Genomic DNA, 22,381 nt, shown 5'->3' with positions numbered 1-22,381 from the left:
TGTCCCCCGCCCTTCCCCATCCCCCTTCTCGGACAGGGCCTGCCCCCTGCTGGGCACCGCGCGCCAAGGAGAGGCTGCCCACGCCGTGCCCATTACGGTTTATTGTTTCTGGAACAGTGGCCGCACTGCTGGGGGGCGGCCTGTGCAGCTGGAGATCTCAGCACCTCGGCGAGGATGGGGAGGGAGGGACTCGGGCGGCGGGGTGGACCCTGTGGCCGGCAGGTGGCCGGGAGATGAGCGCAGCAGCGCGGTGGCCACCGGAAGCAGCAGCTGGAGGCGTTGTGGGGCCGCCCTCACCGCACCAGGTGGAAGGTGAGCCAGTACATGAGCAGGGGCTGCGCCGCCGCCACGGCCATGGTCAGGTACATGCGCAGCTGGTTCCGCGCCCCACGCACCGGGATGCCCTCGGCCGCCGCCTCGGCCAGGATCTTCAGCCGCAGCGTCCGGATCTGGGCGGGGGAGGGGTTCACTCTTGAGCCCGCACTCCTTCCAGACTCCAGTTTCCCCACCCCTCCATAGGGCAGCTGGGCTCAAGTCTCTGCTCTTGAGGAACCTTGGTTTCTCCCAAATCTCCTAACACACGTGGAGGACCTGCTCCTCCTCCCAGGCCTTGGGAGAAAATGTGAGGGTTCCAAACTCAAATGCTAGGCGAGGCCTCTTAAGTGAGTGAGGTGAGGAACTTCACTGTGAATACTCCACCTGAGCGGATGGCCAGGCTTGGCCCTTTGGCCGTCACCAGCTTGTGTTGACCCTTGACAATTTTTCAACACAAGCCAGAAATGCCTTCTTTTTCTTCTTAACTTTTTTTCCCCTCCCCTCCCCCCGCCCAGAATTTTAAATAATGACATCTAAGTCGAAGTTTATCTGAGCAGATCTGGCCCACCAGCCACTAGTTTTTGCCCTCTGCTCCTCACACTGAATCCTCCCAGTACCCTGACGTGCAATTATCATCATCCCCATTTTACAGAAGGGGAAGCAGGTTTAAAGAGAGGAAGTGATCTGCCCAGGATCGAGCGAAGCCTGGGTTCAAACCCAGGCCTGGTGGATCCCAGTGCTCTTAACCAGCACCTCCACTCCAGCTGGATGAACTCTCAGAGAAGCTACTTTGAGGATACTGAACTCTTTTCATCCTAAAGGAAATTCTGGTAGGAGGCCCATCATGCAAGGCGAGTGGAGTGAGGGTGAGAGCCCACTCTAGCAGCCTGGCTGGCGCCTCCTCTTCCTTCAGGACCCCGCTTGGACACCCCCTCTTCCAGGAAGCTCTCCGGACCCTCAGGCTAGGGCAGCCACTCCAGGGCTCCTCAGTTCACCAGTGTGGGGCCTCTGGTCTAAACTCCCCACCTGACATCCCCTGCTTGGATGCCTCCAGGGACCCCCAACTCTGCCCAGGAGGCCTGTGCCCTGAGTCCCATCCTTCCCTGAGCCCCAGCTCACCATGAACACAAAGATGGACACACAGCACCAGCCCAGCACCAGGTAGTAGCCAATCTTTCCAAAGAGCAGGCCCATGAGGACCCCACCAATCATCCTGTGGGGGAAAGGGGAAGGCTGGTCTGAGGAAGAAGCCCCAGAGCTGGGGGCTGGCCGTGGGAAGGTGGAGGGGGGGTACTCACCCAACATATTTGTAGCCCAAGAAGGCCACCAGGTCGATAGTGGTGAGGTCTGTGTTGACAGTGACAAGGTAGAGGCTGAGCAGGATGGCCAGCACCTCCAGTGTCAGCCAGGCCAACGCCGAGCTCGCCTGCAGCCCCAGGAGGTCTGGGGAGAACCTGTCAGCACCCAATCTCTGTCATTCAGTTAGCTGGCTCAGACCCTCCCTAAGCATCTGCCTGGGGACAGCCTGTATGGGGGGGGCGGGGCATGCTGAAGACCCGGCAGGGGCCAAGATGGATCTGGGCCCTGTCCTGGAAATCCCATCCCCAGTGACAGCCCAGAAAGGTCAGGGCTGGGATGGGGAAAGCACCGGGCAGGGGAGGTGTGTGACCCCGTTGGGAGGTGGGTATCAGACACTTGAGCTAAGGCTTGAAGGAGTAAGGAGCTGATTGGGGAAGAAGGACCTTAGTCTCTGCCATATCCCCAGTGCCTCAACAATTAATTGACTCTAATGACAACCGTTTTCCATGCCACAAAGGAAATGAACAGGGGTCTATGAGTGAGAGGTGGGGGCCTGACGCAGGCTGGAGGGTGGAAAGGCTTCCCTGAGGAAGTAACATCGCAGTGGAGACATCATGAGTGAATAGGTGCTCAGCAGGTGATGTAGGGGAGGAACACACTCCCCAGCAAAGGGAACTGATGTGCAAAGGCCCTGGGGAGGCAACCCAGGTCCTCTGGAGAAACAGAAGGAGGACCAGAGTGGCACAGCAGAGTGAGGGAGAGGGGCAGGCAGTGCCAGGCTAAGGAGCTGGGGCTTGGTCTGGGGACAGGGGAGCTAGGGACAGCTTCTGAGCGGGGGGGGACATGGCCAGGCTCACCTCCCAGCCAAGACCTTCCTGCTGGAGTGGGGGTGCAGGGGGTGTGTGTGGGCCGGGCAGCTGGTTAGGAGAGGCCAGGGGAAGGATGGATTTAGTGTCACCCAGCACAGGGTGTGGTGATGGGCTGCACACGGGTGGGAAAGAGGAAAGGGGCAAGGGTGACCCTGAGGGTGACCGTGCAGGCTCTGTCTTGGGCTAACTGGGAACATGGTGGGGCTCTTCTGAGACGGGGAACCAAGAGACCTTCCTGACTGCCCCTCAGCTCCCCCAAACCCCACAACACTCTGCCTACTCCAGGCCACTCTTACCTATCCTGGGTCCCCAGCGCCAGGCCAGCCACCAAGACGTAGGTGATGAAAGCCATGGCTGTGAGAGGGAGACACACAGACACTAGTCAGCCCAGGGCCTCCGGGCACCTAAACCTCTGCCCGAGACAGGCCCACCCAGAGGGAGGAGGGCACCGGGCTGTGGTGGGTAGGGTGAAACCTGGAATGTAGAGGTCAGGAGCGTTGACATCAAAGCGCGGGGCCACTGGTGTGTCCTGCTGGTACTGCACCTCCCAGTCCTGTGGGGAGGGCGGAGGGGGCAGGCAGGACCAGAGCTGGGCTCCTGGCCCGCCTACAGGCCCTCTCTCGGCCTATCTTCCTGCCTCTCATGCCTGCCCCAGCCTGACCCACCCCTGTCTACAGGCTGCCACCCCGCTCAGATGCTCACCTGGTGCAGGTAGGGGAAGAAGAGCAGACCCAGCTTTTTGCCCACATACATGGTGTCCACAGCAAAGTAATACTTGAGCTTGGTGACGGGGATGAAGCGGTCGATCTGGGGAGGCAGAGCGCCAACCTGAAGCCCTGGCCCCAAGGCCCCTACCTGCCCCCACACCCACCAGCCCGGCCCACTCACGTTCTTATCCACCAGCTCCTTGCCCTGCGCGGCTAGGCTGCTCCCGTAGGCCATGGCCATGTTGGACACAGGATCACCCAGGAAGGCCGACTGGGGCGAGGCGGAGGCTGTAGGGTAGCCCAGGCCGCCAGGCGCCCGCTGGGCCCCATAGCCTCGGCTCTGGGCCGAACTCGTGTCATCAAAAAGCTGGTGGGGGTCAGCCATGCCTGGCTGGGACACAGGTACCCTCCGCTTTGAGGCTGCAGGGGGAGAAGGATGGGGAGCCTCATTCATTTTGCAGGAGCTCTCCCTCCCACTTCTGCCGCAGTGGGGCACTGGTTTTGCTGTCAGATGGGTTGTCTAGTCAGGTTTGGGCGGCCTCTGCCTGCCTGCCATCCACCCATCCATCCAAATAACAATGATGATGAGGAGGACGACGATGACGGCTACTATGTACTGGGGTTGACTGCACAGCATCCTGTGCTAAGCCTCTTACAAACAAGGTCTCTAGACAGACCTTCTCCCTGCACGTTCCCTCTTACTCATCCAGCTCCAGCCACACCGGCCTCAGTACTCAGTGAACACATCAGGCACATTCCCACCTCAGGGCCTCTTCACTGGCGGTTCCTCTGCCTGAACGCGCTTGCCCCAGACATCCTCAGGGCCCCCTCCTCTCCTCGAGGTCTTGGCTCCGTGGGGCCTTCCCCAGCCATCCTGTCTACAGCTGCATCTCCCTTGGTGCCATCCCCTCATCCCTCTTCCCCACTTCATTTGTATCCACAGAACTCAGCAACAGCTGACATACTAGCTGTCTATTTTATTCACTGTCTGTCTCCCCCACTCAAATTTGAGCCCCCGCCAAGGTGAGGAGCTTTCTCTTGTTTGTGACTGAAGCCCCAGCCCCTAGAACAGGGTTAGAGTAGTGCTTGATAAAAACCTGATGTAAAAATAAAAATAAATAAATAAATAAAAATAAATTTTTAAAAAGGGCTTCCCTGGTGGTGCAGTGGTTGGGGGTCTGCCTGCCAATGCAGGGGACACGGGTTTGGGCCCTGGTCCGGGAGGATCCCACATGCCGCGGAGCGGCTAGGCCTGTGCGCCGTAACTACTGACCAGTGCTCTGGAGCCTGCGAGCCACAACTATTGAGCCCGCGAGCCTGGAGCCCGTGCTCTGCAACAAGAGAAACCACTGCTCCCCGCAACTGGAGAGGGCCTGCGTGCAGCAATGAAGACCCAACGCAGCCAAAAATAAATAAAAATAAAAATAAATTTAAAAACCTGATGAATGAATAAATGGCCATGCCCATTTTACAGATGTGGAAACCGAGGCTCAGACAGGCTAAATGACTTGTGCAAAGGGCCAAAATGAGGGAGTGACAGAGCAGGATTCCAGCCCGGGTCACCCTGTTAAATATTGTAATAATTAAACCCCAGCTGAGCACTTAAACCACACACCAGGCCATGTTCTAAACACTGTGGATTAACTCATTTAATCCTCACAACAATCCATTTTGTGTTGGTGAGACTATCATCCCATTTTACAGATGGGAACCATGAGCCCCAAAGAGGCTCAGGCCCTTGCCCAGAGTCATACAGATGGTGTGAAGCAGAGCCCGGTTTCAAGTTTTCAAAAGATCCCTCCATTTCTTGTGGGGAACAGACTGGGAAGGCGGGGACAAGATGAGGGGAGAGGAGGGGAGGGGAGGGGGGAGGAAGCTGCTGAGGTGGTCCAGGTGGGAGAACAGGATGGGGTGGGCAGGGGTGGGGTGGGGAGGGGAGGGGCTGCTTCTGGCAAATTTTGGAGTAGGAGAGGCAGGATTGCTGGAGGTGTGCTTGGCTGCGGTAGGGTAAGGAAGATGAAGGAATTCACGCTGTCTTCCCAGATTCTGGTCTGAGTGATCAAGTGGATGGGAGTGCTGTCTACTGAGATGGGGAATATGGAGAGAGCAGATTTGAACCCAGCACTCAGGCTCCAGTACCCTGACCAATAAGCCATGCCACCGCAGCAAACGTTTACTGAGCTCCTCCTCTGTGCCAGGCACCACAGTGGGAACAGGGTGGTAGGATTACAATGGGATGCGGAAGAGGAATCACATAGTCCATGTCATGACTTTCTCTGCACCTCAGTTTTCTCCTCTGCAGGATGGTGTCAACACTCCAGGGCAAAGTGACATAAACTCCTCACCCCCTGGCCTGGCCCATAAAAAAGTGGTCAATCCCGTCACCTATTATCAATAACTAGCCCCTCCACTCTTCCTCTTCATTATTTGTAGCCTGAAAACAGACCCAGGTAGTCCTCTATCCCAGAGCAAGCAGCACTGGCCCCGGCCCACTTGTCCCCAAGCACCACTTCTCTCTTCCCTCTCCCACTTCTGGCCAAAGGGCTGGCTTCCTGAAAGCTTTAGTGTAAGCACTTCCTCCCTCTTTGTTGCCCCCTCAGCCCTTGGCATTTGGGGTTCTGCTCTCACCGGTCCCCTAAATGCCTCTGCATTACCAGGCCAAGGCCGTTATTCCACTCTCCTCAGACTCAAGCTCCTCGGCAGCACTGAGGCCCTTGCTCCAACTGCCAACCTCCAACTCTCTGCTCTCTTGGCTTCTGAGACACTGTACTACCTCTTTCTCTTTCCTGTCGGAGCCCCACAAACATCGACTGAGCACCTCTGTGGGTTAGGCTGTGCTGCGGGTGAGGTGGATACAGCAGTGAACCAAAAGGGAAAAACTCATGGAGCTGATGTTCTGATCGGTTCTTCTCAATCAGTGATTTCTCTCCAGCTCCCTGAATTGTGTGCCCCAATTTTCCACCACCCTTACCCTTGTCTTCTCTCTCTCAACTAGGGCAATCTCACCACACCCATGGCTTTCACAGCCACCCACCCTGTGCCCTGGGCTGTCTCTAGCCACCACTTCCTGCCAAGGCCCCAGGGCCTTTACCTCTGACATCAGTTCTCACCCATCTGGTCTCAATGTCACCCTCCCTTCTCAGACTCTGTCATCTTGCACCTGACTTAAATGTCCTCCTACCAGCTTCCCCTGTTCATTCTTAGCCCCAACAACCTCCTTTCCAGTCAGCAGCCAGAATGATCTTTTTAAATGTAAAAGAGAATATTTCATGCCCTCTGCCTAAGATCGGTGCCCACTGCGCTGAGAATAAAATCCAAATGCCTAAGAGGCCCTGCATGACCCAGCCCTGCCAACCACCCTGGTTTGCTACCTCTCCTGGGACTCACTCCACCAGTCACAAGGGCCTCCTCCTCTCGGGCCCTGACCCTGCCAAGCTCCTTGCCCCCTCAGGCTTTTGAACATACAGTGCTCTCACCTTGGAACACCTTCCCACAATTAACACCTGACAATACAGCACTCAGGCCTCAGCTCAAAAGATTCCTTCTCAGAGAGACCTTCCTTACTCCTCAATATAAAGCACTAGCCCCACACTTTTCTTTCTCATAACATCCAGTGGTTCTTTTTTCTCTTCCAAGTACTTGTCACAACTTCTGAATCTATATTCATTTGTCTACTTGCTTACTCAGCACAGGCCTCCCACGCTTTTCCCTCGCACCATAAATCCCCTTCCCCGGGCTAATTCCTCATCATTCGATGTTACCTCTTCCAGGAAGCTTCACTGACACGCCTGGGCTGGGTCATGTTTCCTAATCTGGGCTAACACAACACCTCCATCCCTGCCATAACCACTCTGATTGTGCTTCCCCCATCCCAGCCCGGACCCCTCTGCCTGCTCTTCTCTTATCACAGCTCCATGAAGACAGGAACCAGGACTGATGGGCACGGCTGTATCCCCAGCATCGCCCACCACAGGGCCAGTCAGGCATCTTACAAAGGTTGAGGGAGGAATGCATGCATCATGTCTTAAGGCCTCCTCAAGCCCTAGTCAGTTTCCGGCTTATTCCTAATCACTCCCGAAATTATCCTGCTGCCTAGTTTGCTTCCAAGTTTAGTGTATGTCTTCCCACTAAACTCTGCGCTGTAAGTTGCCAAGTTGCTGGTTACTACTGGGTACCCAAATTGCAGCACAGGGCCTGGCACAAGGGAGCTGAAGTAAGATATGCTGAATGAATAAATGAGACGCACTCACACTCCCGGAGATGAAGAGGAACTTAAAGAGAGATACAAATTCACAGACATGGGAAAAGGGGATTAACAGCACAATAAACACAGGTTCAAATCTTAAATGAGGGGTAAACACGGCCCTCTGCGATCACGCAGGGCTATGAACGCCGTCCTAAGGTGCGTGGTCAACAGCCCAAGGCCACGGAAGGGTGGGGAGAGGACAGACGGCTAACTGCAAATGAATGAAAGTCGCGTTGTTCTGCACATCACACAATATCCTGCCCAAACTTGTTTTCTTCTAAAGGAATTTCCTAAAGAAGAATCGAATCCAACACGCCCCTACCCGGACCTGGCATCCCTGCGCCGTGCACACCTCGTAGCTCCAGATCCCTGACCTCGTGACCTCCGACCTGCGGCGACCTCGCCAACCGCCAAGGCGGCCCCGCCATGCCCCGCCCTCTTAGCGCCTCGGTCGGCCACGTACGCCACTTACGCTGCCGGGGCGTCCCCGCCGCCGCCAAGCCCGCCGGGTGCATTTTTCGCTGCCGCCGCCGCCACCGCAGCCCCAGCCACGGTTCGAAATGTGCCCGCCCGGCTCCCGTAGCCACGCCTCACCGGCCACACGACAGCCAATGGGCGTCACGATCGCGCAGACGCCACGCCCCCTCACAGAGGCCCAGACAAGCTGGCGGGTAAGAGGCGAAGACGGGAGGCCGGTGACGTTAGGCGAGAGTCAGGCCTGCAGGGCAAGGAGGGCGGAGCCCGGAACAATCGAAGGAGTAGGCGGTGTCGTGCATGATGGGAAATGTAGGTGTCGAGCGAAGAGGGCGATGGGAAATGGAGTTCTCTATAGACAAACGCTCAATTTGGCTCTTGAGAACACTGGGGAGCGAGAGAAGGGTATGGAGCAGGAGAGGAGAGACCCGTTAGTGTTCCCCAGGGGCTAAACAGAGTTGTGCGGGCTCTAGCGCTTATACAGTTTTGACAGACTTTAGGTATTAAAGTGATTATTTAGAGGGAGAAAAGGATATCCAACAAGTTAGGTGGGAAGAACCAGGTGTCTTTCCTCAAGACGTATTGTTAAAAAAAAAAATTAGGGACTTCCTTGGCGGTCCAGTGGTTAAACCTCCGCGCTTCCACTGCAGGGGGCGTGGGTTCCATCCCTGGTTGGGGAACTAAGATCCCACATGCCAGCTTGATGCGGCCAAAACCAAAAAAAAAAAACCCCACAAACAAAACAAAACAAAAAACCCCAAACTAAACCGAGTAAAATTTCTTAAATTAATTTTTTATTGGAGTATAGTTGCTTTACTAAACCGAGTAAATTTGAAGACCTATGGGATTTATTCAAAAATTTATGGGGGCTTCCCTGGTGGCGCGGTGTTTGGGAGTCCGCCTGCCGATGCAGGGTACACGGGTTCGTGTCCCGGTCCGGGAGGATCCCGCGTGCCGCGGAGCGGCTGGGCCCGTGGGCCATGGTCGCTGAGCCTGCGCGTCCGGAGCCTGTGCTCCGCAACGGGAGAGGCCACAGCGGTGAGAGGCCCGCGTACCGCAAAAAAAAAAAAAAAAAAAAAAAAAATTATGAATCGGGCGACATCCCATCTAGTAAATAGAACGGAGCTTGAAGGAGTTGTACAAAATGGAGGGTTTTTTTATAGAAGGAGGCAAGGAAGTTATTAGCAAGAGAAAAGAAAGAATTATTTCAGGCCAGGTCACCTTCTTTTGGTGGGAGGGTGAGAATCTATCTTATAGAATACCTCTTCTTCCTTTGCGGGGGTAGGGGTGGGGGCGTGGGGAGTGTAGAAATGGTGAGGTCCCACATGACAGATTACCTCGCTGGTGCTGACCAGGAAATTCCAGACTGGCCGATTAAGATTACCTTCCTGGGGAAGGACAAAATTGCAGTTAGGTCAGATGTTAAAATCTAGGTTTGGTATCATGGGCTTTAGCACGAGTGACGCCATTTGGGGTCTGTGGTTTTCTCTTTAACAACATCTTTAGACATTTTCCCAAAAAGTCATAAAAATGTTCCTGTGTTGCAACCTGGTTTCCCTGCTTTGCCAAAAAACATTATAATCCCCAGCAAGTGAGCACACACGGGCACACCTGCAAGTGAGGGGCCCTGAACATTAAGCTACCTCAGTCTCTCCTGTCTCTGCCCTCCATCTCCCCCTTTATCTAACCTGTCTCCCCCTCAGCCTCCCCTTTTCTGTCCCTCAGTCTCCTCCAGTTATCTCAGGCAAAGATAACGGTAGAAATGACTTCTGGGGAGTGATAGCCCTCCGGAAGGATGTCAGCAAGTGACCGTGTCACTGTGGCTTTCCCTTTCCTCTTCTGAGACACTGTCTTTTCTGGGGACCTTGAAGACTGTTCTAGTCTCTCAGTTATGACTCCTGGCTGCACAGTCCTCTAGGCTTCACCATCCAAGCCCCTGTCACTCTGCCTGTGCTTCCCTTATCACAGCCCTGACCCTCTGGGCTGTCAGTCGGTTGAAGTGCGGGGAGCCCCCCCGCGAGGGCAGGGCCCAGGGACTGTCTTGGTCACTGCGTGTCCCCAGCATCACCCAGCAAAGCGCCAGGCACAAATTGAGGGCTGAGCAAAGATTTGGTGAATAGCTAAGGATCCCCACTCTGTGAGGGCACAGGTGACACCAGGCCCTGTGGTGTCCCCTTTGTGAGTTAGACAGGGGTTCCCTCCAGGTGGACGCAGCCCCACTCCAGAACGCACGACCTGGCGCGTGGAGCGAGGGCTGGATTTCAGTTTGTCCCCTTGTCCCCTCAGCTACGCGCCCCGGTGCGGCGCACAACCTTCGCAGCCTTGAGCAATGGCCCTAAGGAGTCGGGGAGCGACTCCTCGGTCCGCGAGCCGAAAACAGACTTAGGATTCTCTCTGGCGTAGGGAGCCGCGGCTCCGGGGAGGAAGCAAAGGAAGGAAGGGGGAGGAAAGGAAGAATACCCCCAACCCAAGCATCCCGCCGGTCTCCTGGGTCCGGGAGCGCTGGTCTCCTCCCTCTCGGTCTTCACACCTGGCGGTGGGGCGTGCCTCAGTTTCCTCCACCCCGCCCCTCCCCTTTTTCTTCTTCTTCCTCTTTGGGGCGCCGGTGGCCGCGCGTCAAGCACTCCCGGAACTGAAGCTGGGCGCCTGGCGGTCGGGAGGCAGGGGCCACGTCAGCGGGGCGGCCGGGAGCTTGGCGGGCCGGCCGGCTGCGCCATGCGGCGGGGAGCGCTCCTGGCGGGCGCCCTGGCGGCGTACATCTCTTACCTGGTGCTGGGCGCGCTGCTGGTGGCGCGGCTGGAGCGGCCGCACGAAGACCGCCTCCGAGCTGAGCTGCAGACTCTGCGCCAGCAGCTGCTGCAGCGCAGCCCTTGTGTGGCTGCCCCCGCCCTAGACGCCTTCGTGGAGCGGATGCTGGCGGCAGGACGGCTGGGGCGCGCAGCACTCGCCAACACCTCGGGGTCCGCCAACGCCTCGGACCCCGCCTGGGACTTCGCCTCGGCGCTCTTCTTCGCCAGCACGCTGGTCACCACCGTGGGTACGTGGTCGCCCTCCCGAACCCCCGACCCGGGACCCCCCGGAGCCCCCGCCTCCCTAGGGACCCAGGAGCCGCCACGAAATACCCTGATCCCGGCGGATCATTCCCGATCTACTCTGAGCCCAGGATCCCCTCAAAACCCCCCAACGAGGACCTGGGACCCACACTCATGGGCTTCTCCACCTTGGGGGGGCCTCCATCCATGCCTTTCCTCCCAGTAGGAAATCCACCAGTTCCCTCGGGGACCAGAGCCACCCTCAGAGTACCTTCCGACGAGCATCTGGGGCCTCATTCCTCTGCCTTAACTCCCTTGGAGACCCGGGTCTGTCCAGTCCCCTCTGGGCCTAGAACTACCCTCAGAGACCTCCTGCGAGAACCCCGGACCCTCTGCCTGAGACCCTCGCCCCATCTGGACTGGGACCTCAGCCATGCTGAGCCAGCTCTCTCTGGCTCAGACCGCCATCCCCTCCAACATTGTCTCCTGGTTCTCCAGATACGTCCTTCTGGGTTGCCCCTTAGGAAGCCTTACCCCAATCTCCTCCTGACCCTGGTGCCCCAGTGAGGACCCTGAATCTCCAGACCCTCTCCAGGTGCTATCCCTAAAGACATTACTGCCAGTAGACATCCCTCAGCCAGAACCTGGGCCCCTATCCCAGACTTCTAGCCCTCTGGACCTAGACCACTCCCCAGCAAGGGGCCCTGCCCTCCTCCTGACCAAGGACCACCCCCACCCTCATACTCCTCTGCAGGTAGCCCTGACTCCAGACACAGGGCCCCTCTTCACGTATCCCACTCCGTCTTAACATCTTTGTATTGAGGAGCCCTCAGTGCAGGGCTTTCCTCCCAATAGGGACACCCTGTTCCCTCTGAACGTGGGACTTCCAATTCAGCAGCCCCAGCTGTGGAAGTGCGTGAGAAAACTAGAGCACCTTCAGGAAGGGCCGCTGACTTTCCAACCAGAAGCTCCCTAGCCAGGACTCCCACCCCTCCAGTCCCAAAACGGCACCAGCAAAAACCCCTACTGTTTTCCAAGCCAGGGACTCCCCATGGGGACCCCTTTGTTTATTTATGTTGGCCCCCACATGGATCTTTGTTCCCTGAACACAAACCCATGCCCCCTGCAGTGGAAGTGCGGAGTGCTAACCACTGGACCACCAGGAAATTCTTTGCAGACCTCTTTGAACCCGAGAACCCCTAGCTGAGACTCTCACCACTCTCTGGACCCTGACACCCCTCGTAAGAACCCCAGAACCACCTGAAACCCCAGCGCCCTCCACACACGCTGTCCCTGAGAGCAGAATCGCCCCCTTCCCCAGGATGCCAGTCCAGGGAGCCGGCTCTCTGCACCTGCTACCCCTCCCCTGAGACCCCCTGCCCAACCTGAATTTCCCAAGAAAGGGAACCTCCTGGGGACCTGGGACCCCTTCGGTCTCCTCCAGACCCACAGCTGGGACCTTTCTCTCCACCCCAACCCTGCTGTAGTCTGCTCTGGACCTGAAGTTCTCCCTCCATCAAGGACACTCCAGGCTCTCTGTACCCCAGACCCCCCACCACCACTGTCCACTCAAGACCATTCCCACTTTCCACCCTTGACACTCTCAGCCAGAACCTGAGACACACACACCCCTCCCATCCTCCCCGTAGCACTGTCTACCCCCATCACGTCCCCTCAGGCATCCTTGGGCTCAGAAGCCCCTTCTGCCTGATGATTCCCCCTCCAATCCAGAAAACACCCACACTGGTGCCTGTCCCCCTTCTTCCTCTGGACCCAGGACCCCAGCCCCAAACCAGGATTCTTTTCAAACCAGGACACTGGCCTCTGATTTCAGATTACTGACTGGACCTCACAGATCCCCTTCTCTGGACCCCTACAGCCTCAGGTGGGACTGACGCCCCCTCCCAGCCCTACCTGGGAAATCTCTCACCTCAGGGCCCCTCAGACCTGGAAAATTCCTTTGTTGTCAGGCTCTGCTGGTCCTCCCACAGCCCCTCCCCAGCCCCCAAACTTCCTCTTTGCCTCTTTGCTAGGATTTGGATAGGGGAGGTGGCTGGGGCCTGGCTGGCCCAGACTCCTAACTCCCTTCACTGCCGGCAATAGCAGGCAGCCTTTGCCTTTTGTGCCCTGTCATCATTGTGTGGATCAGCAAACCAAGGCCCGGGGCAGCAGGGCTGAATGCTTCTCACAGACTTCCCAGCTGCTGGCTGGGCCTGCACGACCTGCTCCCCGGCTTCACTCTCCCTCTGTCTCCTCCCAGATCCTGGCTTCGGAGAAGTTGTCCCAGGCAAGACAGGTGAAGAAGCCAAACTCAAGGCAGGCACCGTCTGGGTGATCTCTGATTCTCAGTGTCCTCCCTCATCTGTAAAATGGGGATAATAACACTCCCTGCTTCACAGTAATAGCAATACCTGGTAGAGGACTTAACCACATATGGACTTTGACTCACTCAGTACAATAAGCCTTGTGAGGCAGGTACCATTAGCGGTTCTATTTTTCAACAATAGAAACTGAGGCCCAGAGAGGTTGGACAACTTGCCCAAGGCCACACAGGTAGGAAGTATAGCGTGCGGTTTTGAACTGAGGCTGTCAGGCCTCAGAGTCCCATGCTGTTAACCAACACACCACACTACCTCTTAGGCTTGCATGAATGAAGGAGGGTGATGTATGTATATTAAAAAAAAATTATTCTGACATTCGTTAAAAATGGTAGGTTATTGCAACAGGGGCGAGAGACTGAACTCAATTCTGAATATAGCAAAGACCGCTGGAGAGATTTAGAGCTGAGAGCAAAGTGAAGGGGTCAGTGGATGGAAAATTACCAAGAGGAGCATGGAAGGTAGGGGGATTCTTGCTAAATACTGGCCAAGGGCTTCGATATCAGTGGTGGATGGTGAGGAATCTGATCAGATATCAAGAGTGGGGGGATTCTCCCTAAACCAACTGAGGGCTCAGGACTTCCCTGGCGGTCCAGTGGTTTAGACTCTGCACTTCCAATGCAGGGACGCAGGTTCGATCCCTGGTCAGGGAACTAAGATCCCACATGCCGCGCGGCACAGCCAAAAAAAGGAAAAAAAAGGAAGAGGGCTCAGAGGAGCTGACTAAAATTTGGTCAAGGTGGGAGTCTGTGTCCATGTGAAGTGCCGGTAATAATAACTGAGACTGAGAGAGCCTCAGTTATTATTATTGTTGCTGGTGAAGCCGGGAGCCCTGAATGTATCTGGAGAAATGGAAGACCGTATGTCATTCATAGAGACCTCTCCCACAGCGTCCCTGGTCTTGTCATAGGGCCTAGTCTTCTGAGGAAGACCTGGGGCCTGGAGCTGGTCCAGGCAGCCTTGCTGTGATTGAGGCCAGGGTTGGAGGAGTCGACTCACCTGCAACTGGGAATGGGGGGAGGGAGCGAGCATTACAGTCATGCTAACTCTTTCTATGCCCGTGCTAGGTGCTACACCCTGTCCCAACCTGCATTTGAGGAAGGCATTGTTTATGAGGCCATTTTGCAGTACTCTGAGGAAACTGAGGCTCAGAGAGGAGAAGTCACTTGGCCAAGGTGATGCAGGGACCAAATAACAAAGCACCGATTTGGACTTGGCTCTCTTGGAGGTAGCAAGTTGAGGCTCACAACCCCCATTCTATTCTAACTCTACGATTTTTCTGTTTATGAGGATTTCGTGTCATCTGCAAACGTGTCATTTCAGCTAGGCTGCTGGAGTTTCTCTATCAAAAGCCTTGTATTAATGAAGCTTGGAGCCATAAGTGATAAACCTCAAATAACAGCTGCTTAAATAAGATGGAAGTTTATTTCTTGCTCAAATTCAAGGGAGTCAGTCCAAGACCAGGATGGTGCTGCATGGTCAGAGACCTTCGTGTTCCTTCATAACTCCTGGGCACGGTTTCCATTCCCAAGCTCATCTCATGGTCCCAGATGGCTGCTCACCTCCAGCCTTCATATCTGTGTTCCAGGCAGCAGGAGGAGGGAGGAAAGAAGGAAGATAGGCATCTCCCTTTCTCTAAGGACACTTCCTGGAAGTTGCCTGCTTCTTTCATATATACCTCATTGGCCATAAATTATTCCAGAGCCACACCTAGCTGCACTGGAGGAGGGAATGTCTTTATTCCAGGTGGCCACCTGTCCAGCAAGAACTAGAGGATCCTTTATTTTTCCCTAGTTTTTTTTTTTTTTTTTTTGCGACAAAATACACATAACATAAAATTTTCTATCTTAACCATTTTGAAGTGTACAGTTCAGTGGTATTAGGTACATTCATATTGTTGTGCAACTATCACCACCATCCATCTCCAGAACTCTTCTTATCACACAAAACTGAATCTATACCCTTATGTACTAACTCCCCATTTGCCCCTTTCCTCAGCTACTGGCAGCCATCGTTCTACCTTCTTTTTCTTTTCTTTTTTGTCTGTGTTGGGTCTTTGTTGCTGCGCGCGGGTTTTCTCTAGTTGTGGCGAGCGGGGGCTACTCTTCGTTGTGGTGCGCGGGCTTCTCATTGCTGTGGCTTCTCTTGTTGCAGAGCATGGGCTCTAGGCGCGCGGGCTTCAGTAGCTGTGGCACGCGGGCTCAGTAGTTGTGGCTCGCGGGCTCTGGAGCACAGGTTCAGTAGTTGTGGCACACGGGCTTAGTTGCTCCGCGGCACGTGGGATCTTCCCAGACCAGGGCTCGAACCCGTGTCCCCTGCATTGGCAGACGGATTCCTAACCACTGTGCCACCAGGGAAGTCCCCGTTCTACTTTCTGCCTCTATGATTTTGACTACACTAGGTACCACATATAAATGGAATCACAGAGGATTTGTCTTTTTGTGACTGACTTATTTCTCTTAGCATAATATCCTTAAGCTCCATCCATGTTGCAGCATGTGTCAGAATTTCCTTCCTTTAAAAGGCTGAATAATATTCCATTGTTTGTATTTACATTTCGTTGATCCGTTCATCCATCTATGGACACTAGGGTTGTTTCCACCTTTTGGCTATTGTGAAGAATTCTGCTATGAACATGGGTGTACAGGTATCTCTTCAAGCCTCTGCTTTCAATTCCTTTGAGTATATAAAAGCCAGGGGATCCTTTTGTATGGAAGAAGGGCTCAGGGGAAAGCCTGCTCGTAATGTGCAATTCTTCCATACTTTCTTACGGGTCACAGGGCTGGATCTGCAGTCTTTTGGGCAAGACACTTTACTGTCAGCATAAACCAGGCCCCTTACCACTCCAGTCATATCTCTGACCCTTTGGTTTGCTTTATTTGGGAAATCAAAAGAGATTTTCAATTACACACTGCCAAAGTGATCCAGTTTCACCCACACCTGAATTCCCCTTTATCGTGTTTCTGTTTGCAGAACTCACACCCACCCTGGCCTTCCTGTGTTCCCACGGTCTCCGGGAGCACAGTGGGGCTTGTCACACCCACTTTAGGGTAGAGGAAACTGAGGCTTTGAGCCAGGGTAAAGCCTGCACCCTTTATTCATTATTTTGACTATCGATCAAGTGCCCACTCTATGCCAGATACCAGGGCTACAGTAGTGAACAAAACAGACAGAAGCCCCTGCCCTCCTGGAGCTGGTACCCTGTGGGGAGCCAGGCAGTAACCACATAAATAAACCATACGGTATGCTAGAAGGCGTTCAGTGCTATGAAAACAAACTAAAAAGAAGAGTTGGGTAGGAGGGTGTAACAATTTAAAGTGGTGAGGGTGTCACTGAGAAGGTGACATTTGAGCACACCTGAAGGAGGGGAGTAAGGGAGCCATGTGGATACCTGGGGGAAGAGTGTTCCACCAGGAAAGAACAGCCAGTGCAAAGGCCCTGAGGTGGGAGCGTGCTGCCCTGGGTTGTGTGGTGCCCCGTGGGTCACCATAAGGACTTTGTCCTTTTACCTGAGTGAGATGGAGCCATGGGGGGATTCTGAGCAGGGCGGGGACATGACCTGACTCACGTGTTCACAGGGTCCCTCTGGCTGCGTAAGGGGGAAGGGAGCCCAGGCAGGAGGCTGCTGGGTAGACAGGACCAGGATGGAGCCGTGGGGTGGAGTGGGGCGAGTTGGTGGGTTTTGGATCTGTCTGAAGGTTGAGACAACAGACAGAAACTGGGTGTGAGTGACAAGGGAGTCGAGGATGACACCAGGCTCTTGGCCTGAACAGCAGGAAGGGTGGAGGTGCCGTCGCTGGAGATGAGAGATTCTAGGAGAGGTGGGTTCGAGAGTGAAATTAGTCCTTGGCTTAGAGTGGCCACAGACCCCGGAGTGGATGCCGAGTGGGCAGAAGGATTTCCCCCTCACTCCCACAGGGTACGGGTACACGACGCCGCTGACCGACGGGGGCAAGGCCTTCTCCATCGCCTTTGCGCTCCTGGGCGTGCCGGCCACCATGCTGCTGCTGACCGCCTCGGCCCAGCGCCTGTCCCTGCTGCTCTCCCACGCGCCCCTGTCCTGGCTGAGCCGGCGCTGGGGCTGCCACCCCCCGCAGGCGGCCCGCTGGCACCTGGCGGTCCTGCTGGGGGTCGTGGTGACCATCTGCTTCCTGGTGCCGGCCGCCGTCTTTGCCCACCTTGAGGAGGCCTGGAGCTTCCTGGACGCCTTCTACTTCTGCTTCATCTCTCTGTCCACCATTGGCCTGGGTGACTATGTACCTGGAGAGGCCCCCGGCCAGCCTTACCGGGCCCTCTACAAGGTGCTGGTCACAGGTGAGTGGGGTGGCTGGCCGGGGACCGAGGGCCGGGTCTGAGGGGGACCTGGCCCCAACCCAGGGGGGAGTTGAAAGTCACTGCCCAATCTTTGGGGGTCCTGTAGCCCCACGGCCATGACCTGGAGGTCTGAGTCCACCCATCGCCCCTCTGCCGTCTCTGCAGTCTACCTCTTCCTGGGCCTGGTCGCCATGGTGCTCGTGCTGCAGACTTTCCGCCGCGTGTCTGACCTTCATGGCCTCACAGAGCTCATCCTGCTGCCCAATCCATGCCCTACCAGCTTCAACGAGGATGGGGACGATCGGGTGGACATTCTGGGCCGCCAGCCAGAGCCACACCAGCAATTCGCCGCCGACTTGCACCCTGACTACGCCTCCATCCCCAGGTAGCTGGGGCAGGCGCCGCGAGGCTGCGGACCTGGCCTGCGGCTGAGGGGCCCAAGGGACTGGACTGACAGACTAGCACGTCCACAAGCACATGCAAGTGTTCCTGAGGCCCTGCCTCCGCTATCCGTCTGTCCTTTGTCTTAACCTGCCTGAGCACCACACGGATCCAGGAACCAGCATTGCCTAAGTTTCCCCTGCCCCTCCTCTCACCTCCCTGCACACTCTGTGCTTCCCTGGCTTTCTTACCGTCTCTGTCTTTCCCTCTCACCATCTCTTTGTTTCTCATTCTTTTACGCCATCTGCCACTCACCACCTGCTGATTCTCCCAGGCTCTGGACTCACACCTCATTTCAGGAGCTAGATCAGTCACTCCACTTTGGCCAAGTGGCCGGCCCTCTCAGAGCCTTGATCTCCTCATCTGTCAAGTGGAAAGAGTATATTCACTCACTCAAAACTCCCTCCTCTGTGCCAACCCATGCTGGGCAGTGCTAGGGACATAGTAGTGTTCCAGATGGTCTGCCCCCTGCTCTCATGGGGCTTGCCATCCTGTAAGGTAGACAGACCTGTCCTCACACAGTGACAGTCCATAACAGGCAGGACTTCAGTGGGGGGGTGAGGGTGGCGGTGGGCAGAGTGGTCAGGGCTAGGGTGGAGGGAGCACAGGGAATGTACCCAATCCAGCCTGGAAGGTCAGGGAGGGCTTCCTGGAGGAAGGCGCAACTGAACTCAGACCTGAAATCTGAGGAGTAGTCCGGGGAAGAAGGTGTACCTGACTCATTTTCCTCAAGTGTATCCAGGGAGCAAGACACATTCGGAGACTCCTGGGGTAGGCTTGTGTGATAGAATCTTCTTCAGCAGCCTGGCAGGCAGGAAGCTAAGGCACTGCTCTTTGTAAGACACCATTGTAACAGCTGTTCCCGTTTACCAAGGACTAATTACATTAGGTGCACTGGGTTCTGAAGCCAGCCTGCTTGGGCCCAAATCCCAACTCAGTCCTGTCTGTGTCCTTGGGTGGTCACTTTGCCTCTGTGATTCTTGGTTTCCTCATCAGGAAAATGGCAATAACGAAAGATGATTTCACAGAGCCTGCCATGTTATTCTGTGATGCTTTCTTTGGCCAGGCCCTGTTCTGGGTACTTTACATATGAGGCAGATAATGATAATATTATCAGTGGACATGGGCATATCGTAAGCATCCTTAAAGGACCATCTTGGGAACTTGGCTTCTTTTTTGAGGGCACTAGAGAGCCATGGAAGGGTTTTGAGCAGGAGAGGGCCATGGTTAGGTTTGGGTTTTAGCTGCTGTGTGCAGGGGGACACTGAGGCTGGGTGCCCAGGGGAGGCTGGGGCAGGAACAAAGCAGGAGACAGTGGGACTGGGTAGGGCCAAGGGAAGAGGAGGAGGGGGCGAGTCGAGGGATGCTCAGAAGGCCAAGTGGACAGGCCATAAGCCTTACAGACTTGGGAGGGATAAGGCCAGAGAAAGGTCCAAGGTTGGTCAGCTGCCCCTGAGGTGGGAGCCTGGGAGAAAGAACAGATTTGAAGGGAGATGCTGAGGCTTGTTTGGAACATGGTGGCTGTGAAGGGCTAATGGGACACACAGGGGAAGGCATCAGGAGGTTACAGGACCCTCAGGGCAAGGGCTCAGTGGGTGGTTGAGGCTGGAGACAGACAAGGAAACCAAGGCCATGAAGGTGGGTTTGACAGCTCTGGGTGGGAATGAAGAGAGAAGACCAGCCTTGAGAAATCAGCCTTAGGATGTTTATATATTTATATCAGTAAGGAAAGATTTGGGTTGCAAGTAACCAAATCCTGACTGGCACTGGCTGAAACGATGAGATGGTTGTATATTGTACATCACCAGAGTTGGGGACAGCTCCAGGCATGATACAATCCACAGCTCCAAGAAAGTCTTGTGGTCCCAGGTTCCCTCTTTCTCTACTCTGTTACCCTCAGCTGAAGGCTTGGCTCCCACATGGGCTCTCCTCATGGCCCCAGAGTGGCTGCCACAGATCCAGGCATCACAATCAGACATGTTAATTTTTATTACAGGAAGTTGGCGGGGTGTGGTGGTGGGGGCATCTCTTCCCATGGTACCTTTTTGGAAACAAGGAAACCTTTTCCCAGTGTCTCCCAGCAGCCTTCCTCTTCCATCTCATTGGCCAAAATTGGCTCACATGCACATCCTGACCCAATCATTGGCCAGAGTGATGGCATCACCATGATTAGCTTGGATGCCTCAGGATTCCCCCTGCCACCCAGGTCTGAGGCTGGGGCTGAGGTTTTAGTTTGCAGGCTGGTGAATACTTGAACAAAACTGGGCTTCTATTAGAAAGGCAGAAAGTTGGGAGAATGGGCAGACATCAATAAACTAATCAGCCAAGGCAGTGATGTACAATTATGCAGGTTGAGACCTACATAAGGGATGCCTGGCTGGTAGGGTGGAAACAAATAGGGGCTGAAGTTCATGGCTGAATATGCCCAAAGGGGACTTCTTTTTCTAATTAACATAACAGCCCCATATGGTGAGCAGTGACCCTTCAACCAATGCCCTCCTACCCGAGAGAAGAGCTTACAAAGGAGACAGAAAAGGAGTTCTGGAGAGGAGTAGGAAAACCAGGAGGGTGGGGAGTATTGTAAGAGATGAGAGAATTTTAAGGAGGGAGGAGGCAACATTGTCAAATGATGCTAAGAAGTCACACAAAACTGTTTTAATAACAGTGATAGAAAACACTTATATAGGATTTACTATGTGCCAGGCATTGTTCCAAGCCCCTGATACACAAGAATTTATTTAACCCTCTCAGCAACTCTGTGAGTCAGGTACATTCTCCATATTGCAGATGAGGAAAGGAGGCCCAGAGAGGTTAAATAACTTATCCAAGGTCACACAGGAAATGCAAAACTGAGATTTGGACAAGGTTTTGGTTGGTCACCTTGTCCCACGGAGGCTCAGAAACACCCACTGTCTAGCTCTTTCTCAGTCTCCCAGCCTTCCTGGCTCCTCAGCATGGTCGTTGACCCTGCTGCTGAAGTCACTAGCTGGGTGGAAGGCAGGTGCTTGGGGGAGGTGCCTGTGTGATCTGGTTTCTGCTCCTCACCACTTCTCCTTCCAAATTCCCCCGGAAAAAGAAATCAGGCCCTGCTCAGTTCAAGATATTAAAAAAAAAAAAAAAAAAAGCACATGCTTAAAAATGGAAAAAGTAGAGAAGACTGTACAGTGAAAAGTAAGTCTTCCTCCTGTACTTGGGCTGTGTTGACAGATTTCTCAGGTCTCCTAGGCATGAACCAGCAATATACATGTGTGTGTATATGTGTGTTATTAATTTTTTTCTTTCACTCTACATAAGTGGTACCTAGTACAGTGAGGTGGTTACAATCACAGACTCTGGAGGCAAAGTCCCTGGGTATAAATCTGAACTCTGTCACTTCTAGGCTCTGTGGTTTTGGGCAAGTCATTTCACCTTCCTGTGCCTGAGTTTGCCAATCTGTGAAATGGTATGATAACAGCACCTACCTCATGGACTTGTTGGAGAATGAAGCAATTTAATACTGTAAAGCTCTTAGAACAGTGTCTGTTGCTCAGTAAAATGTCAGCTAATGGTTATTCTCATTTCTGCACCTTTTTCATATTATATGTTTCATATATACATGTATGCTTTTCTAATATTCTCTTTTCTGCACCTTGCTTTTTTCACCAACCCAGTGTCACTCGGAGATCATTCAAGAGGCACACAAGTAGGTCTCCTATCCTTTTTTACGTCTGTGGTGCCTCCTCTAGGACCCACATCCAATAAATTATTTCCACGTTTCATTAACGGACATGTGGGTGGCTGCCAGTCTTTTGCTGTCATAAGTGATGCTGTAGGGTGTACCCTGTGCATCAAGGTAACAGAGGCCCTCCCCTTGGTGGGGCTATATTCCTGAGTGTGGGGGGGTGCCATGAGGACACCCCAGTCTCTCTGCCTCTGTGAGTCTAGAAGGGCTCAGGTACACAGCTGCTGGATTTCTTCCCTCAGATGAAGTCACCCTCCATGGTCTGTGGGGATGGGCTGGGGGGTGGGGAGCACAGACCCCTGTCAGCTCTTCATTTACGTAGAACACCTATAATGTGCTGTGTTGCACAGAGTTGGGAACAAGTGACAGAGAAAGCCCTAGGCCCTACCCTCACGGAGCCTGTGATGCAGTGGGAAACAAAGACCCATTCCCAGATAGACATGGCCTAGCATGGTCAGGGGAAGGATAGGGGCTGCTCGCATATCATAGACAAGACCTGAAAGGAGCAAAGTGGTCAGCCGGTGACAAAGTAGGGAATTGCATTCCAGAGGGTGTTACAGCAAATGCACACTCTGGAGGAGAGCG

General features: G+C 54.5%; 2 protein-coding genes across 7 annotated transcripts; one reads left to right on the top strand and one right to left on the bottom strand.

Moving 5' to 3' along the window:
- Window positions 1–83: 83 nt before the first annotated feature.
- On the bottom strand, window positions 84–10,807 carry YIF1B (Yip1 interacting factor homolog B, membrane trafficking protein). Of its 6 annotated transcripts, none has more exons than XM_060130637.1 (8): window positions 10,677–10,763; window positions 9,248–9,298; window positions 3,186–3,610; window positions 2,958–3,036; window positions 2,780–2,837; window positions 1,614–1,769; window positions 1,435–1,528; window positions 84–449 (listed from the first exon to the last, which is right to left on the bottom strand). In XM_060130637.1, the coding sequence occupies exons 3-8, from the start codon at window positions 3,573–3,575 to the stop codon at window positions 294–296; spliced, it is 933 nt and encodes a 310-aa protein (XP_059986620.1). In that variant the 5' UTR covers window positions 3,576–3,610; window positions 9,248–9,298; window positions 10,677–10,763; the 3' UTR covers window positions 84–293. The 6 variants fall into 6 exon arrangements, with proteins under 6 accessions (XP_059986620.1, XP_059986618.1, XP_059986622.1 ...); XM_060130635.1 differs by lacking the exons at window positions 9,248–9,298; window positions 10,677–10,763 and adding an exon at window positions 7,900–8,154 and having other exon boundaries at window positions 3,186–3,290; window positions 3,372–3,610; XM_060130639.1 differs by lacking the exons at window positions 9,248–9,298; window positions 10,677–10,763 and adding an exon at window positions 7,909–8,152 and having other exon boundaries at window positions 3,186–3,290; window positions 3,372–3,610.
- Window positions 10,170–21,841, top strand: KCNK6 (potassium two pore domain channel subfamily K member 6). The gene is made up of 3 exons (XM_060130643.1): window positions 10,170–10,947; window positions 17,239–17,634; window positions 17,800–21,841. The coding sequence occupies exons 1-3, from the start codon at window positions 10,626–10,628 to the stop codon at window positions 18,021–18,023; spliced, it is 942 nt and encodes a 313-aa protein (XP_059986626.1). The 5' UTR covers window positions 10,170–10,625; the 3' UTR covers window positions 18,024–21,841.
- The last annotated feature ends 540 nt before the right edge of the window (window positions 21,842–22,381 follow it).

Source organism: Lagenorhynchus albirostris, chromosome 19, assembly GCF_949774975.1.
Source record: "Lagenorhynchus albirostris chromosome 19, mLagAlb1.1, whole genome shotgun sequence".
NCBI lineage: Eukaryota > Metazoa > Chordata > Mammalia > Artiodactyla > Delphinidae > Lagenorhynchus > Lagenorhynchus albirostris.
Note: the sequence above shows the minus strand (reverse complement) of the source record. Positions and strands in the feature narration are given on the sequence as shown.